The sequence below is a fragment of the Malaclemys terrapin genome, chromosome 10 (assembly GCF_027887155.1).
Source record: "Malaclemys terrapin pileata isolate rMalTer1 chromosome 10, rMalTer1.hap1, whole genome shotgun sequence".
Taxonomy (NCBI): Eukaryota; Metazoa; Chordata; order Testudines; family Emydidae; genus Malaclemys; species Malaclemys terrapin.
This window is the reverse complement of record NC_071514.1, coordinates 30,718,375-30,738,352: the sequence shown is the minus strand read 5'-3', so window position 1 is coordinate 30,738,352 and position 19,978 is coordinate 30,718,375. Positions and strand designations below refer to the sequence as shown.

The window sequence follows — 19,978 nt, the reverse complement described above, 5'->3', positions numbered from 1 at the left end:
GCAACTCGCAAGTGTAGCCAAGGCCAAAGACTGTAAGTAAGCTCCCCTTAACAATTTACCTGGATGTGACTACAGCAGGCAATCCAACCAATATGTCAGATAAGGTGAGGTCCTTTTGCCACGCGTAAATGATTTATGGGTAGGGTGACCAGATGTCCCGATTTTATAGGGACAGTCCCAATATTTGGGGCTTTGTCTTTTATAGGCACCTATTACCGCCCCCCCCCCCCCATTCCCTATCCCAATTTTTCACACTTGCTCTCTGGTCACCCTATTTATGGGAAAGTACCATATCATGTTCCCCTTTCAGTAGTTCAGTAAAATGCATTGCTTTGTTAGGTTTCAGAGTAGCAGCCGTGTTAGTCTGTATCTGCAAAAAGAACAGGAGTACTTGTGGCACCTTAGAGACTAACAAATTTATTAGAGCATAAGCTTTTGTGGGCTACTGCCCACTTCTTCGGATGCATATAGAGTGGAACATATATTGAGGGGCTATATATACACACAATTATATGTTCCACTCTATATGCATCCGAAGAAGTGGGCAGTAGCCCACGAAAGCTTATGCTCTAATAAATTTGTTAGTCTCTAAGGTGCCACAAGTACTCCTGTTCTTATTACTTTGTTACTTTCCTTTGTCACAACTGTACATCAAAGATAAAACCCTGGCACCACTGTAGTCAAAGGGAGTTTTGCCATTGACTTCAATGAAGCCAGGATTTTGCCCTAAGGATGAAATTCACGCCAATGCTACAATGTAAAAGAGCCACATGAGCATGAAATCAGAAGCATTTAGTACTTAGCAGGATCAAATTCATAAGCAGAAGTAGGGTGATCCTGCTTAAGACTTTCTAAGGACAGGCACACCAGTACCCATAATGCTAATCAAATTAGATTTTAATTATATTAGATACTATAACAATATATTTGTATCATAAGCTATTGATCATTTTAATAAATATAGAATGATAATAGAAAAGGAAGCAGCCAGCAAAGTCAATGCCAGGACTCTGCTTCCAGGAAACAGGAGGAAGTTTGTTTCCGTAATAGCTGAAAGATTAAGTTTGTGTGGTAACTTTGTGTTGTTTTGTTTGTGGTGACTATCAATTGTGTTTTACTGATAATATCTTGTATATTTAAATGATCATCTGCCAGCATCATTTTGTGAGTTATTTTTACTGTCTTGAATTTGCTGCCATATGTAGCATTTGGGGAAGACAAAGTGAAAAGGAAATTGCAGAATGTACTGTAACTCTAACAAAGCCTTTGTTTCTAAGCATATGTCTCTACTGTTCTGATATTTAAGTTGCTTATCTTTTCTTGGCAGCAAAACAGCTACTGTATTGTCAGTCATTTGTTTTCTTTTTCCCCCCTATTATTCTGTTGTTTTCTTTCCTTTTTTTGCTTTCAAATTGCTGTATAGTCTATGCCATGGAAATCAATCGTAAGTCTATGTGGGGAGCTGATTATCTCATTTAGTTAAATGCGTTCATTAGTCTTTTTCTTCCCTGGATATTGGTATTTTAATTATAGTGTTCTGACAAAATTCAGATGTCAGATTTTTGTTCTTTTACTGAATTGATTTCAAGTATCAAAGAAGCAGGGAATTTTTTTTAATTATAAAAAGAACTGATTGGGTACTACTTTATTGATTTGCAATTAAGTGCCAACATTTTTGTACACTCTATTGAGTTAGCACCACAATGATCCTTTTTTAATTATATTATGTGAGTTGTTGCACACAGAGAATTTAATTTCCTTTGATTATCCAAATTTTATGTTAACAAAAAGCTAGTTGGGTAATCGTATTTTTGAGATGTACTTGACTTTCCATGTCCAGTTTCCACATGATAACCAGAAATACAGGATTAGTGTATAACTTGGTACCATGTTTGGAAACCAAGTTTGAACTTTCTTTAAATATGGTTCTGGCTAAACCAGACGTAAATATGTGTTTCAGGTGAGTGTAGACAGGATCAAGCTGATTTCAAAATTATCTTCAAAAGAGGTTGAGAATGTTAGTTTTTGCAAACACTTTTAAAATAAATTGGTTCAGTTTATGCTGGCAAACCAGATCTTGCAAAAAATTACTGCCGGGCACAGTGTGTTAATTAATTAAGATATCCCATCTCCTAGAACTGGAAGGGACCTTGAAAGGTCATTGAGTCCAGCCCCCTGCCTTCACTAGCAGGACCAAGTACTGATTTTGCCTCAAATCCCTAAGTGGCCCCCTCAAGGATTGAACTCACAACGCTGGGTTTAGCAGGCCAATGCTCAAACCACTGAGCTATCCCTCCCACCTTTATAAGGTGTTTTATAAGACTTCAGTGGGAAGTACTTGCCGCTGTAAAGTGTTCCACCTAATGGTAAGTATTTGTAGGATCCAGCCTGGGGTTTGAAACCAAATTAACTGGAACTATATTTAAAGTAAGAACAAACTTAAGGCTTGTCTAAATGGTGGGGGAATGCACTCTAAGGTGTGTGATTTCTAAAGCACACTAACTTATTGCACTTTAATAGGTTCGTGTAGACCCTGCTGGCATGCACTAGTGCACTTTAACGTAGTGCTGTTTCGAGCACTTAAAAGTGCACTGGGGGGATCTTTAATGTACACTAGCAGGGTCTATACAGACCAATTAATACACAGCATGTTACTGTGCTTTAGAAATCACACCCCTGTATAGCACATTACCTACCATATATACAAGCCCTTACTTTTCAAACGTGATTCATAGGCCAATATCTTCAAAAGTAACTAGTGACTTTGGGTGCCTGACTGGAGACATCTTAAACTGCCCTGATTTTCAGAACTTAGTGCCCATTTACTGGCCCCTTTTAGGTGTCTTGCCACTTGTTTGCCTCTCATATTAGGTTTTTGGTCCTTGTATAGTTTTAAATCTCACTGATGAATACTTCTGATCCTGCATCATTGAACGCAATAGGAGTTTTGCCATTGACAAAGAACTTACAGTCTAACTGAGTTTGGGGAGGGAGGAAGCTTAACTATCTAGGCTATGGCTACACTATAGATCTTGCAGCACTACAGCTGCACCACGGTAGCGCTGCTAATGCAGATGCTCTAAGCCGACAGAAGAGAGCTCTCCCCGTCGACTTAATTACTTCAGCCCCTGCGGCAGCAGTAGCTACGTTGGCTGGAGAAGCTCTCCTGCCGACATAGCACTGTCTGCACCAGTGCTTAGGTCGGTGTCACATACATCGCTCAGGGGGATGATTTATTCACACCCCTGAGTGGCGTAACTTATACCGACTTAGGTTGTATGCAGTGTGTACATAGCCCTAGTTTCCGCACCCTGCAGCAACTTCAGATTTCCCCATATGGGCTTCATTCTCCACTTTTAAGTGGTTCTTTTTTTATTCTGGTATTAAAGGGTTTATATGTGCTTAGAGTTATGAGATCTCTACCTAGTTCCAGTTTTGCTATTGGGGAAAAAAATCTAAATGTCCTAAGGGCTAAATTCTAATCTCAGTTACATCACCACAAATTTGGAATAACTATTCATTCTGAGGGGAGTTTATTTTGCATTTACATGGTGTAACTGGCAGCTGAATTTGGCCCAAAAACTCCATTTGGTTCTACTGGAAATAAACTCTTAATATGGATATTTGTCCTAGCAAATTTTATGCAGATCTAATCTTTACATAAATATGATCAGTGTTTTCAATGTCAGACAAGCACTGAAAAGTAAACCTTCAATTGTCTCTTCAGCTCCTTGTGGGGATAATCTTTATGATGAGGATGGTAAACGTCTCCCTCCATGCATACCTGGGGCCTGGCTCACACCTGCTATCATGGCTTGTTACCTTCTGGTAGCAAACATTCTACTGGTAAATCTGCTGATTGCTGTCTTCAAGTAAGTGCTTAACTGTATGATTGTTAACTTATCTTTCTTATTTTCTTAATACTAAGATGAAATGCCTGTAAGAGCCTATCAGCAGGACCAAATTATACTGTGGTTTTGCAAATAGATAGCAATTTGTGAATTTGTACTACACCCAAAGCCCAATTGTTATGTTAATGGGATTGACAAATATTTGAATTTTAATTGAAAATCAGTTAACGTCAGGAATGTTGTGATAATTGGGCCTACAAATTCACCTAATTGTGAGCTCAACTGTAAAAGGTGAGTGAAAGTTCATAAAATGTCACAATAGCCTAAAACAAATGGTAATAGGAAAAGGTATAAAAAAAGAGAGGCAGACTGAATTAGTCCAAACAAAAAGATCTTGCTATAACTCAAGGACTGTGTTAAGATTGTGTCTGGTAAACAAGAATAGTGCAGAACGGGAAATCAATTAATCAAAATTGGTGTGCCAGAAATTAGTCCTAATTGGTGGACAAAATAATGAGGGAATGGGTTATTCCACCACTTGCTCCCTTTTGGGGCTTGGATTATTTTATTTTTTTTAAAAGACGGGGGAAGAGAAGCTGGGGGAGAGGGGGGGATTTGGCTACTGGAGCGAGCTTCACCATCATTGCTGTCATCCCTACCATCTCCTGGGACCCCACGCCTTTGTCTTGCTGATCCTGAGAGATGTCCTAATCAGACTGGGCCCCAGAGACCCAGATGACATTGCTACTTCTGCCGGCTCTGGATAAATCTTAGCCACCACCCTGGATAAGAGACTTTCTATCCTTCCACCCCCCACACCATCACTTTTCCTTCCCTATCTTATTTCTTCTCTTTCCTGTCTCTCTCCTTTTTCCTTTTGTCTGATAAGAACCTGGCTTAGTGAGCTACTACTGTATATTTTGCAACATTGCTGCGAGCCTGTGACCAGAAAGAGGCAGCTAAAAGCAATGGCCTAAACAGCCCAATGCTGGTACAAGTGTGCCAGTGGCTGATAGATTGTGTGCTGGGTCTGTGTTTTTCCAGCAGAGGGGTTGCACATGAGCATCAATATCAGAGACCAAAACTGCATTTTCTCTCTTTGCTGTTCTTTTCTATTCCCTGTAGTGTTTCTCTTGTTTTGTCTTCTTAAGAAACTGGATCAAACTTAAACAGCTCCAGCCCATCTCAACTAACGCCTTCTCCTTTCCTCAAAAAGGACAGCTATTACCATTTTAATACCGTCTAAAAGACTGTCAAACAAGGGAGTATTACACTCTAAAACCTCTCTCCAAAGGGAAAGGGAGCAAGGAATGTTATTAAAATGAAAGCCTTATTTAATACTTTACATTTCAAATTCTTGAACTGTTTTTCCTTTTTCTGTATCTTTTAATAAAAGGTTAAAGGATTTTTAATGGTGCGATGGCAGTGGTACCAAGCTTACTGAGGTCTCTGTATACCAAACCCTGAGCCTTGCTGTTTACTGACAGTGACAGTGTCTTGTTAATATGTTTAACTTTTGGGGCCTCTGTACACCATCTAAATTAATACAATGGGAAAGGCAGAAGAGAGTTTGTTACAAATTCACCAGGACTTGCAAAGATGGATATTAGAGAGTTTGGCTAGCCCAGATTGGCATTTAATTAGCAGTGATATCCTTCAGTGTCTCTCCTGATGAGAGCAATTTTTGTTTCTCTGTGCTGTGTGTATGTTCTCTGGGCCAAGTACTCCAGCGATGTCATAGCAGAAGAGTGCTGTGAATAAAGCATAACCAGTGAGGTTCCACTTTGTGCAGAGGTGCTGAGTATGGAGAGGTTCCACTGGGGCCTTCCAGGCATTAAAAACTTTGCAGCAGACTTGCAGAGCAAGGATCAGAAGGTCAGGAGCATGGTGTACATCCACTATTCCCAGATACACGGGTCTGATCCCCTGCACTGGGGCTCTGTAGCTCCATGCTTTGTCTCTGAGTTAGGGAGGAGAGTTTGGGTCAGAACCCTGCATAATGTCCTTGTGCACCACCCATTTAATTGGGATTGTGCAGGAACCAGACTTTGGCTCTCTGAAGCCAGGGGGATACGTCATGTCATACAATACGATGAATACAGCTTAATACAAAGCAAGAGGTGGAACTCATTTCCAAAATGTGGGAAGCTCCAAATATTGGAATACATTTGGCTACTCCCTCCTCTGCCAAATATTGGGATGGCCGAAGCCCCAAGAGTTCAATCTGAGTCTAGCTACTCCTCTATCTACTAGACTAGAGTGAAGAACATTAACTGAGCCACAAAGAACAAAATATGAAAATAAAATCTTCTCTAGGGATTTGGGGACTTATGGTCTCACCTCCTCTGCTAACTTCTACGTAGACCTAAAGGACCCTCACTCTCTGGTGAGCTAATAGTGTTTTGAAGCAACTGAAGTGACTGCTAGGAATCACAGTGCCATGATGCCTAATACTGAGTGACACTAGTTCCTAGCAGCCACTTCAGCCTCTACCAACTATGTTTAAACAAGTGAATTGCACTGAGGTTGCAGTGGTTATTGTCATTCAGATGTAAAACAGAGGTTATTCAGATGTAAGACAGCTCCATCCCAGGTACATCAATTGCTATACTGACTTTGCAAAATATACTAGTAGTCCAGCAGGATGGAATTCAGGGATCACTAGAAGAGAAAGGTGAGACCTGATATAAGTAGAATGTCTCCCAGAAAAGGGCTCTTTCCCCTCTCCCCCGCCCCCGTGGAGTGTCCTCTTTTTTTATTTTTTAAATATGGTAACCCTACCCCTGCCCCCCAAGCCAGCCCCCCCCCCCCGGGAAGGCCTGGGGCAAGCTCCCCCCCCCCAGCCCCCCACGGAGGCCTTGGGCCCCACACACATCCCATGGGGGGGCTGCGTATGGCCCCCGAATAGCTAGGGATGGCCCTGCTGAGAGGTGTCCAGAGTGCAAAACAGATAATCATAATGATCAAACTGATCATTTATATTCCTGTCATTGATAGTCACAAAGCAAAACCAAGGAATTTTTATCCACTTCTACCACTTCCTCTTTACGTTGGGTACTGTAACAGAGTGGTTCACCCGTGAAAGGTGGAGGTAGTCAACTTTGATTACAGCCACACCTGGAGAGATCAGCAGCAAAGAGGCTGTAAGGAAGGAGGGGAATGCCTGGGGATTAGAGGCTGCTGGGAGGGAGCAGGCTCTAGCAGTGAGCCCTGGGAGTAAGGACTGAGACTCCAGCCAGGTAGCGTCTGGGAGTGGGCTGCCAAAGCAGGGAGGAGATGGAGAAGCCTTTGTTTTGTGTAGACTGGATGGACTTGAAAACTTTTATTTTGAATATTTGTTAATTTAATAGAACACAACCTAAGAAGGGATGAGAATGGGCAAAAGTGTTTTATTAGTTTCTTGCACAGTCCAAGAAGGGAAACTGAGGCAGGCTACTTGTAGTGTGACTCTACGCCATGGGCGGGGGGCACATGGGAATGGGATGGGAGGGAACACTAGAAATGACTCCTACTACTAAGTCACACTCAAAATCACCACCTAGTGGAGATACAAATGAAGTGGTGTTCCCCAGGTATATACAGCTTTGCAGTGGGTGCAGGCATCAGTAGATAGCATTTTGCTGGGCATGATACCTAGTTTACATGTCATGCCCAGGAATGTATACTTTACAAAGTGTATGTAGTTAGGAGGTTTGGTAGCTTAAAAAGTCATGAATTTTAAAGAACTAAAATGCCAGTCACATAGCTGGAAGAAAAACCCTTACATACAATGTCAGTTACTATTGACTGAAAAGACCAGAGAATCAGCAGTTTAGGAAGTAGGTCATGCTATTAATGCCTGTCAGCAGCATAATGGCAGATGATAATATTCAGCCAGAGAACTCTTGCAATGGAGAAGACAGTAAAATAAAGCCAAATTTGCCAGTATCAATGGTAATATAAATGCACCTATTCCTAGCCATAAGAAACTACGACATTCATGTTTTATTGTAGTCATGTTTTAATTACTTTCACAAAATAGTATGTAAGAATTTTAAAACACAGCAAAGAAATGGTTAGATTTTTTTTTTAAAGGAAGTGTTTATATAACCTTTGATGGTTTAGGAAAAATAGAGTATTTGGGGACACTAAAATAGCTTGAAAAGTTTCACATCAAATTCAGAACTGCATGACTTGCTTTCAGTTGATATAAGAGAGTCTATTGTTAGTCTCTGGGTCTAGCACTGTCCCTTTTCTACCCCTCCAAATCCGCTGAACTCCTAAATAAATTCTTTTAACAACACACTTGGCTTTGATGGCAAAAATGAAAATCTTTGGCTTCTAAGAACAGCTCTTTGCAAGTATCTGTGTTGTGTTCTGAAGCGGAGAAGTTTGTATGAATTGAAGTTTGAACTGAGGACATTTTGTGATTGCTTTAGAAAAAAGTCTGCTATTTAGGTCAAGCTGATCAGGATATGCCATGTGAAGCGTCTGAGTTTTATTATACAAAATACCTTTCATGCATTTAATACTCTGTGTAACATCGAACACTGGGATGTGTTATTAGCAACACTTTGTTTATAACCATGCTCCAAAATAGGAGTTCTGTGATGTATATATTTTTGCAGAGCTTATTTTTCTCCATGACTGCTGATAGGTTTTATATACTGGGGCAAATATTCTAAAATGGCGGACCTCCCAATGGAAGTGCATGATTGTGTCTTTTTTTTTTTTTTAAGAGCTTTGGCTGTCAGCCCCAGGTAGCTGGGGCTTGCGTGGAAGGACCATGCACACATAGGAGCAGGATAAAGGGGACAGCTCTTCTCCCCGTCCCACTCCCCCGTCCCTCCAGGCAGCCCAGGCTCAGGCTCTCCTTCCCTTCCTCCCTGCCCCAGGAGGTGGTGGGTCTCCAACCGTCAGCTGCAGCACAGAAGTACAGAACAGAAAGTAAGAGTGGCAATGGGGCACTAAGTCTGCTGTAAAAAGTGATATTGATGAATATCAACTTTCACATTGCCACCCTTACTTCTGAGCTGCTGCTGGCATGGCACTGCATTCAGAGCTGAGCGTCCATCCAGCAGCTACTGCTTTCTGCTCTGCCTTCAGAGCTGAGTGGTGGAATATGTATTTGTGCGGGGGGAGGGGGACACATAAATGACTACAGACACAAAGAAGGGGAGCCCGATCAAATAAGTTTTTGAGAACCACTGTTCTAAAAGGATAGCCTTCTGGGGAGGAGTGTGCTGCTGTTCTACCACAGTCAAAAGGATAGCTAAATTATCAGTTCAACTTAATCAGCAGACTTAACAGTCTCTTCCAACTAGAGCCTCCAGGCTTTATAATTGCGGAAATGATTGGCTACACAACTCAGCAATTTATGTCAAATTATTGTATCTGAACTCAGACTGCTATTTAATATCCTTTGTATTTTTAATTGTATGCTTATTTATGGCAAAGGATCATCAGAACCTAATGGAAAACAATACACCTAACAATAACCTCTCTTGCAGCAATACCTTCTTTGAAGTGAAGTCCATATCCAACCAAGTTTGGAAATTCCAGCGATATCAGCTGATCATGACATTCCACGACAGACCTGTCCTACCTCCACCTATGATCATCTTCAGTCACCTCTACATAATCATCATCCGCCTTTGCTGTCGCTGTAGGAAGAAACAAGAAGGAGACCAGGATGAGCGTGACCGGGGACTGAGTATGTGAAGGATTCTGTGTTTTAAATAGAGCTCTTTATACCATTTCGAACACAAAGCAGCCATTTATCCAGTGCTAATTGCCATTCGTTTTCTTCACCTTGGCCATTGGCAGTATTAGTAAAAATCAGTATGTGACAACACTTGCATCAAACTAATAAATTCATAGAGGTCTCCAGGGTCCTGAGCCCACAGAATATGATGCTGCACTGCTGCTGCCGATCTTCCTTAGCATTTTTTTTAAAGTGACTGACCCTATAGTCTTGGCATCTGTTTAGTCCAAATTAACCAAATTATAATGAAGGCCACCCAGTGGGAGGGAAAGAATAGGTAATGGAGGTCATTCACTAAGAAATTGAGGGGATACAGGGATTATGGTTTCTAATCTCATCTGTCACATTGACTTCTCTCTTGCCTTTACCAGTTCATGTATGACAATATCATGCCTTAGTTTCCCCACATGTAATAATACCTACCTATCTCACAGGAGCACTGTGAGGATTAATTATTATCTGTAAAATGCTTTGAACATGGAAGTGCCCTGAAATTGTTACTTTTAACATTATTATTATTATAATAATAATAACAAAGAAGAAAAAACAGATTTAATCAAACAGATGTTAGCATTCATGTAGTATTTTTACCTATCCTGGTTTCTGTTTTTCATGGGAGATATATTTTTTAGATAATTCTATTTTTGTTTCCTATGCCCCTGATAAAAAAGAGTTACATACATGACATCCCTGGAAATAATATGAAGCATTCCCAAGGGCGGGGTTCTCTCATTTATTTTTCCTTTTTTTTTTTTTTTTTTTTTAAATAATTGCAATTTTTTGAAAAGTCCTTACCCAAAGTCTGTCAGTGGAACAGACTGACCCATTGGATTTAATCTACTGAATGTGATGACATCCCTTTTTAGAAAGATGGTAAAAAAGAAGATTCATCTAAACGAGCAATCAGATTGACTGAGTAAGATAACATTGTGCTCAGGACTTTGGCTAAGTGGTGGTTGCCTGTTTACAAAATAGCCTGTTTATTAAGTGCCCAAGCAAGGATTGCAGACACAAAACCTTCAATTCCTTCCCCTCCTCCCCCCACCCCTCCCGACCTCTCCAATATCCAAAAAGCCTACAAAAGAAAAACCCACCTGTCATATTGGATTTAAAATTATATGAATCTTGGGCAATTCAACTAATACATTTTACAATTTTATGCAGAATTGTTTCTGAATGATGAAGAGCTGAAGAAATTGTATGAATTTGAAGAGCAATGTGTTGAGGAATATTTTCAGGAAAAGGAGGATGAACAACAATCATCTAATGACGAACGTATCAGAGTCACATCTGAAAGGTAACTAGTGAAAACAAAAACCACCCAAACTTTACTAGTGATTAGAAAACTTTTTTTCCTGTTCATTAACACCTAGTGTTGGTCAAGCTATGCGATATTTGTAGCCTCAAAAAAATACACCAAAAGTTTCTATGCTTATCTTAACCATACCTAACAATCTGTCTCCAAAATTGAATCTCTCACAAGAGCAGGTTTTCTCATGAGAACTCTAGCACTGTTTCTTCTGTGTGGTCTGGGTATACTGCAAGAAGCCTTGCCCACATTTTACTTCTACACTTCCTGTTCCCCCCCTCAGCTGTGTGAAGTTCAGAGAGGTTTTCTCTACCTACTTTAACAAATGACTACTTGCTCGATTTCTAACAGATTGCCTTATTGTATTAGAGTGGAATCAAATGACAAGAGCAGTGAGATAGGAAGGGAGAAGTATGGTCTAGTGGTCTGCATGTCAGGTCTGGACACCCAGAACTCTTGAATTCTAATCTCAGATCTGGTAAAGATTCCCCCTGAGGTCTTGGGCAAATCATTTAACTTCTCTATCAGCTTCCCCATCTGTAAATAGCAATCATACCTATGTGTACCTCACTGAGGTGTTGTGAGGCTTAGGTAATATTTGTAAATATGAAGACCTAACCAGTAGTAGTATATGTCCCGATTACTAGATCGTCTAATCAACAACCCTGCTCTGGCAGGGTTTTTCCCTACAGAAGGTTTTCACATGCTCTACCTATTCCAGTGGCAGTTTTAAAATAACTCAAATGATGGGCCTTCTATTATTCACTTGGATGACTATTCCACAAAATAAGAAATCTCGCTATTAAGAAAATGATACCTGATATTCAGTCTATATATTCCTTATTCCTTTACCCTGTTGCATACTCACTAATCCCTAGTTATAGCCCCACCCTAAGGACCATCCTAAATGATTCTATTCCTGCTGTTTTTTACACCTTTAGAATAATAATAGCCAAATATAAAAATTCTCTCAGTCATCATTTAGCCAAGTCATAACATTTACCATGTGCAAATAGTCAGTGTGATAGCAAAGGGAATACCTGCAATGCCACAGTAATGCTAATTAACTCAGAACAGTAGATGTCAACACTTTAATAGTGACCACTCTATCCATATGTTTCTTTTAAGAAATCCTCACAAATCAGTGCCACTGTTATCTGGGGCTTTCAGAACCCAAAATGGTGATAACTTAACCCGTTTTCTGCAGGCGGTGTCAGGAATAAATCAGTGGGGACACAGCTACTCCATCTGATGAATGATTAGTACAAACAAGATGCTTTCACCCAAAGCTCCTTCTTTATTGAGTCTCAAGCAATAGTTTTAGAGCACCAAACATAGTGACCCAAAGTCTGAGATGGTTTCAAGTGATCAACAGCCAGGCTTCCGGGGGTCCTTCTTCCGTCCAGCTGCTGAGGAAAAGATGTTAGTCTTTGCTCGAAGAAAAGCTCCTTGAACTGCTCCAAAGTGTATTCTTTTACTTAATCTTTTATAGCTAACTTAAATAAAGCACATAACTCTTAGTGACTCCTAGTGGGTCACCAATTCTCCTAGCTTCAGCAAATTGCTCATTATCCCTTCTAAGCAAAGCATTTCTAGTCATAACCACAGTAAAACTTCTATGTCAGGGGCACTCAAAACCAAGGTTGGCTATCCAAATACCCTCTTCACTACCACTTAAATGTCTTTCTCTGAATTCTTTAACATCTTTCTGACTGGGAGGTGTCCTGAACATCAAGTAGTGTCTATGTGCAGTCTGGGAGTCAGAGAGTAAATGAAATGTGCGTGTGTGTGTAATTTCTACAGCATTGTTTATGCCATGGCAATTTGTCAAAATCAGGGCTATTGTGACCGCGAATAGAGTAGAACCAACATGCTTCTCTGATTCATTATTGTACATGGTCACAAAGTAGATCTGCATATTTCTCATGGCTTCTTGCTCCAGATGCTCCACCAGCTTTTGTATGTGGGAGCAAAAGAATGTTAATTTACTTCCATGGTTGATTTGCTAGTATGTGATCTCTAATCACATCCCAGTGTGTAGTTTTTATATCCAGTCTTCCTCCACTGTTACTTCCATTATGCTATAAATGATACAAGAAAATTATACAAGATTTTTTTAAATGATTCTACTGTTCGCAAATCTCGTACATAATTGGAAAGTAGAAATAAAAGGCTAAAGTAGTGCACAATTCCATAAACTCCAGAGTACATTCTCTTTCATGCAGCAATCAAATGTGTTTTTCACCATTATCTTTATCTTATATCAAGTCAACATTTGAATCTGTCATTAGAAAATACTTCCCATATAATTAATAGAGTTCCTTACAGAGAAGAATGACTATTATACATGAAGAGGTTGGCATGTGTGGAAAGAAATATAAAAACATGCCTACCTCAAGGCTGACATGACTTGTACTTGCCTGGACACTTAATAACTAAGGGGGGAAAGAGCTTAAATTTCCATTTTGTATAGCGTAATGAGCATAGCTCAACAGAAAGTGCAAAATCTTTCAATAACATGAATCAGATTAATGAACTGCTTTAGTGTACAAATGGGGCTGATAAAATTATTTTAGAAAGTTATTTGTTCAGATTGTTTTGGAAACTAGATCTGATTTCTGCAAATTTATTCATAAGTATTCACTGAATATCATGCAAATATTCTTCAACCTATGGATAGTTTTGTATACTATTCACTTTCACTGTTAATTGTGGTGTGTGATTGGTCAACTAGGTCACAATGGGTACTGTTTCTGCTTCATGTCTGGATGTCTGAGAGTTTTTAAACAGAAGACTAAAGAATGGCAATAGTATATAATATGTTTCCATTATGAATTTTTGGACGAATAACAATTGGTGTTAGAATTTGTGAAGCTTCTAGAGTTCTCAGATATTTTCATGAATATCCAGTGGCCATCCAAATACTCATGAACAGTAAATTATTGGAGTGGGATGGATCTGAGATAAGGCAATAAGAAATGAAACGGGGGTTCACAGCAAGGGAATCTGATGTTAAAACTCCTTGCTCAAAGTAAGAGACCATCCAAAACTCTCTGAGATTTTGGCATTCATTTATGGCAGGATTCTGCATTCTTTACACCCCAGAAAACCTTACTGGCTTTGGTGCAAATTAAGATGTCAAAAAGTAAATGATTGATTAGTTTTATCAAGAGCTTCAGCATCTTGCATCGTTGATTTTTTTTTTTTCAAGTTTTGGGGAACAAATAATTTGGTACAATGTAATTTTAAAAGAAAGGTGCTAATGTTCCACACTTGCAATATTAAGTGCTGTGTAATTTCATATAATTTCTCTTTTTTAAATAAAAGGTATCAACCTCCAGCTGTAAACTGAGAAGTTTTCAGCTTTCTCCTCAAGAAGTTCTGAAAGTCTTTCCACAATAATTAAATGGCAGAATAGGTTTAACAAGATAATGATTCATACTAAAAATCAAATATGGCATATCTTTTCTTAAACAAAAAGGGATACAGGGGTAGAAAACAGAAGTGACTAGACAGTAAGATACCAAATATTGTGACACTGTACTGTAGCTATAAGCGAGGTTTTCGACAGTTTACATATATATTCAATACTTCCACTGTTGGAAAATCACAATATAGTAGAGTGTATTACACAAACTTTTGTACAAAATGGGGAGAAGTTTGTGTGTTAGAAGAGTGAACTATTCCTTAAAATAAATAGATAGTGCATATATTGTAAAATTCTCTGCTATTCAGAGGGCCAGCACAAGACTTATGCATGACTTAAGTTCTGTTTTGAAAGCTTAAGTGGGACTCAGGGGCTGCAGAAATCTTGTTTTGGCTTTCTGCTCAGGAGCAAATTTCACCCTGTATGTGAAAACTGCACATTCAGCACTTCTGACCTTTGACATTGATATTAGTAAGGAACATGTATGGTACAAAATTCAACTCTAACAATACTCAGCAGAAATTAGTGTGTTACTTGAAAACATTCTATGGTAGATTTAATTAATCTTATTCTTGTACTCCACAGAGTGGAAAACATGTCTATGAGGTTAGAAGAAGTGAATGAAAGAGAACATTTTATGAAAGCTTCTCTTCAGACAGTTGACCTTCGACTTTCTCAGCTGGAGGAGCTATCTGGTCGGATGGTGAATGCCCTCGAAAAGCTGGTGGGTATTGACAAATCTGAGCTGACGCATACACACTCACGAGCTTCTTCTGAATGTGATGCCACTTACCTCCTGAGGCAAAGCAGTGTCAACAGCTCTGATGGCTACAGCATGTACAGATATCATGTCAGTGGTGATGAGTTAACATTTGATGATAGCACCACCGCGATGTCACCAGCCATGGGATTGCGCAAAAAAGCCTATTATTTTGGTACGAAAGAAGAGAAAGATGGTGCAGACTCAAAGATGCAGCTGGTTCCAGAACGTCAGGGTAGTCTTCGCTATATCTCCAGTGCTAATACAGTTGCCACTACAGATTACAATAAATCTACATTAGAAATTGCACAGAATATCACTAGACATTCAGACGTTTCAGTTTCATCTGATGACAAGCAAGGGATTTTCAAGAGTGATGAAACAATTCCCCAAAGCATAAAGCAAACAGATATTGTTATGAATGGACAGTCAATCTCAAGACCAGATTTTCAGAACACTCATTTAACAGTAGAAAGGACCAAGTTAGAAGCTACTATCTCTTATCCCTTGGACAAGTCTAAGGCAATGCGCTATTACCCTGCTGAAGCTTTCAATGCTTGTCAAACAACCATGCTAAAGTCAAGGAGCTTTATATTTGCACATGGAGGGAAGCTGGTTGGGGGGGTCAACAACTGGACCACAGACTATAACACCATAATGGATCGAGTGTGCCCTTCCACAGTTGAACAGTGGACTAGTGAGTGGAAATATCAGGTTGAACAGAAACTTTCTAATGAACCTAGTCCAGAATATCCTGGTGAGTCTGAAGCAGAAAGGCAAGCAGAGCAGAAACAGTTACTGACAGATACAGAAGATGACAGTGATGTTGGCGAAGCAGGTGTCAGTGCCTCTCATACTTCTACACCTGTCACCGACAGGACTGAGACAGAAAACTTACTGTCAGTGAAGCCAGACAGGACTGATAGATTCCCATCTGTACGATCAAAGAGTTTACACAGCCATTCTCGGAAAGCCAAGTCCATTAAGGACAAATTAAATAGACCAGGACACGCCAGCAGTGTAACTAATCTAGTGGTGGCCTGTGGCAGTGCAACAGAAGAAAAAAAAGCTAAGCAAGAAAACACTTCCACGGAAACTGAGTGCTAAAATGGTTCACAGTCCATGTGGCAGTGATAATCAAGAATTTGTTTGGATTAGTTTAACAAATATACCACACTGAACAGAAATGTTTGAAAATTTAATTCCTAAAAAAATCTTGCATTTACTGATTTTCTGTATTTTTAATTCTGTAGAAATGTTAATACCCTGTTCTCAAACAAACGCTTTGTGATTTGGGTGAAAGGAAGACATGTGCTTTAGGGGTGGATGTAAGGCTAAGCATGATAAGAAAATGCCAAGTGGTCCAGACCTTTCTGGGGTCCGTTGGCCTTCCATATTCATTTATTGATTGAATCTTTATTAGAGCTGGTTGAAAACTGGAAAATATTTTCATAAAAAAATTGAGAAAATTCTCTCCCTTTTTTCATTAGAAAGCTGCTAAATTCAAACTTTTTGGACTAGCTTTATCTGCACATGTCCACCTGATTTCCTTATGGATGTAGTCTTTAAAGAAGAAAAAGTACTGAATGCAAAGGAAAGTTTTGCAATCTCCTTGATTTCACGGATACCTCTTAGTTAAATTGCCAAGGAATGCACATCAGAAGTGACTTTCAGTCAATAAAATCGACATAAACCGAGTTAAAACAAAACAAAAAAAATGCAGGTTTCTCCAAGCACAGCAGGACTTGGAAGCCACCAGTTTGGTCTGGTTCCAAAATATTTCACCTGTCTTTGAACATGGGTGATGGCATCTTGTTTTCTTTTACTTTGAGAAGGAGTATCCTCCTTAGCACGCACACTCACACACACACATACACACACTCACTCTCTCTCTCTGTCAAAACTAATTGCCTTAAGCTGGGCATCATACTGGAAATACTGCTTTCTGGAGGCTCTGTTTTGGGAACTATATATATTTTTAACTGGCAGTGATCATTGTTTCAAAACACTTAGTGGGGATTGAAGTGGGAAAATGAGAGTCCAAGACCTGCATCAGTGGTTTGCATCACCAGAGATTACAGTGGAGCCTCGCAGTAAATGGAATTTGCTTTATTTAAATAAACAAGTACTGATAAAGTACATACACACCTTTATTCCAGCCAATCTAATGCAACAAACCTTTCTTCCTTTGGGAATTTCATTTTGATGACAACTGGGGAGCACAAGTGGCACCTGAAGCTTGTTTTAGGTGCTTCAAAACCATGATAAATTTTTTGTTGGTCATATTTTCCTCCTCTTGTGAAAATACAACCTGAACAGCCATTTCAGTTTTATTAGTGTGAATCCCACCTGTCTCTTTTGAACATTTCTTGTATAGGAAGATCAGGTTGTTGTCTCTCGAAATCTATAAAAATTTAAATCTCCCCAAATGAGAGCAGAAATTGAATATTTTTCTTTGAATTTACAAAACAATTTACATAAGGAAAACAAACTCCACAAAATAAGCTCTGGGCTCCTCCCTTTTATCTTCCATGAAGGGGGCCTAAATTTCACAATTTATAGTCAGTATTTTCCTAACTCACATCTTTCAAATGTGAGTCGTCATTCAAAGGTATTGCAAAGTGCAGTACTAAAATGTACTTGTTTCTGGCAATTTTGTTGGTGATGTTATATTTTGATTACTTAGTTCTTATTTGTTACTTTCCAGGACTACTTTTCTAAAATATTCAAGGCAGCCCCCTTATTGTAGGGCAAATGCACCATTTAACAGATGAGAAAGAAAACAAGCTAACTGACTTTCAAAGTTATTTTCCTTACAGATTGTTGTTCAAAGGTTTATATTCAAGTTCTGCTGTTAGTAACCAGGATTTTTGCATGCACTATTTTGAAATTGTAGAGTTTAATATGTATTTTCTTCCATCATTAGATCCACTGTAGCATGGGGCCTAGTGTTTACAATTAAAACTCTACTACAATATTTGAAAAAGAAAGGAGGGGTGGTGTGTGGATATGGGTGTGTGTCCGTGTGTGTGTCAAGATTCTAGTAAGATGTTGGCTGCCTCATGTTTTTGTCATTAGTATCAAATATCTCCATCTAAAACATGTTCCTATACTATACAGTGCTGCTAAACTTAAATGAAATGGACAGTTATAAAAGTTCATTCTTCACTAACTACGGCACTTCTCCCTGCTGTTGTTATTCAAAGGTTTGTCAATGTTATCGGTACCTGAAGACAGGATTTTTTTTTTTCCATGAGGGCTTTTTTATTCAGTTTCTCAGAATTTGAGATTTGCTGTTGTAAAATAGAATGACATTTGATATTGTTGCACTTCTACACGGCTGTATGACAGTTTGATGCAATTTCATGGTCATTTTATATGTGTAGTTAAAATATTTGTTCTAATTTGCAGATGCCTTTTATTGTTTGCCTGTACACTCTTGCCGGAAACTGATTCATCAGCAAACTCAAAAGAGATAAAGGTTTTCAGCATTTTTGCTAAATGAGCAGTATCCATTTCAGTATGCAGTACAGTATGTTGCATGCATCTTGTTGTAACATCTTTATAAATTGTGTTAAACCATGTTTTATTTGCCCAGAGTCACTTTCTAATTTTAAATTATTAATTTATCTCAAATTAACCATTGAATTAGACTAACATGGAACTCTCTTAAATGACAACTTTTTACTTATTGATTTTCTTTGTGTATAAATAACCAGTTATATTAGCTCTAGGAACAATACCAAAAAGATATGAAATAATAAATACAATGTAACAAATTTGTCACTGTAAGGATACTGAAAACACTGCAGCCGCTCTGTTCTTTTTTTACAGAATAGATGAAGTAAATGTTTTCTAAAGCAGAATTTCAGTTAATGGTTGCCAGTAATTTTAACTTAGATGGGATTCTATGGAGTGATACCTTTATAAGGCCTTGATCTTGCAATCCTAGTGAATATATAAATAAATGTTGGCTTCTTTTTATTTGCCTTCTGGTTCATGTTTTTGAGCTTTTTTTATCCACAACCATGAGGGCTAGAAACTTTTTTTTAAAAAATGTGACTGAGAAATTTCAGGTTTTGTGACTCCAGGAGCTTTAGGAAAAACACCAAATATCATCAGATTCATAATTAAATCAAGAGAGTTGGCAATGCTGGTTCAGTCGGGCCTTATCTTGAGATGGTGCACAAGCACTCAGGAATCTAGCTTGACTGGCACTTAAGATCTAAGGGGATCAAATCTGATAATGAATCAGTGAAACTCAATAGCTACAGCTGGTTGGAAAATGGGAATTTCTTTTCACTAGATGTGGAAATTTTGGTTTTCATTTGAATTCAAAACAATGTTTCCACCAAAAGGAATTCTAAAAAAACTCTCCTGTTTCAGAACAATCCAAATGGACTATTTTTGAAAAATGCAGGGGGCTGGCAAGGCCAGCAGGCAGCTTGAAAGTTAGGGGGCTGGGGAGCTTGCCAGCCAACCTGCTGGGGAGTAGAGGATCCAGGAGCAAATGGAGAGACAGGCAGGCTCTCTGGAAACTGGCCTGGTTTTGTCAAAAATTGACAGAATTGACAGAATGAACATTTTGATTCCATCAAATCAGCATTTTCCAATGGAGAACTTCTCCAGTGCAAAAATTTTCAATAGCCTTTAAACCTCATGATCCTCTGCTGAACAGGTCAGAGTAGAACTGCAGTATAAAATTGGTTTCAATCTATTCCGTAATGGATGTTTGTCCGCAGCATAAAACCATTATACATAAGGAATGAGATTGCATTTGTAATTTCGTCTGAAGAGGGCTAATGCTGAAACAAAATGCTGTTGCAGATCTGATGTGATATAAATTAGTTGTAATTTTTAATGATATGGAAGCAACTGGCAAAGTTGA

At 39.0% G+C, this 19,978-nt stretch overlaps 1 protein-coding gene across 3 annotated transcripts in view; it reads left to right on the top strand.

Annotated features, from left to right (window-relative positions):
- Positions 1-19,074, top strand: part of TRPM1 (transient receptor potential cation channel subfamily M member 1) — an 87,993-nt gene extending 68,919 nt beyond the window's left edge. For all 3 annotated transcript variants that reach the window (XM_054042981.1, XM_054042980.1, XM_054042979.1), the window contains exons 23-26: positions 3,728-3,872; positions 9,341-9,543; positions 10,759-10,891; positions 14,916-19,074. In XM_054042981.1, coding sequence (XP_053898956.1) covers positions 3,728-3,872; positions 9,341-9,543; positions 10,759-10,891; positions 14,916-16,197 — 1,763 coding nt within the window. In that variant the 3' untranslated portion in view covers positions 16,198-19,074. The remainder of the gene's footprint in view (positions 1-3,727; positions 3,873-9,340; positions 9,544-10,758; positions 10,892-14,915) is intronic.
- The last annotated feature ends 904 nt before the right edge of the window (positions 19,075-19,978 follow it).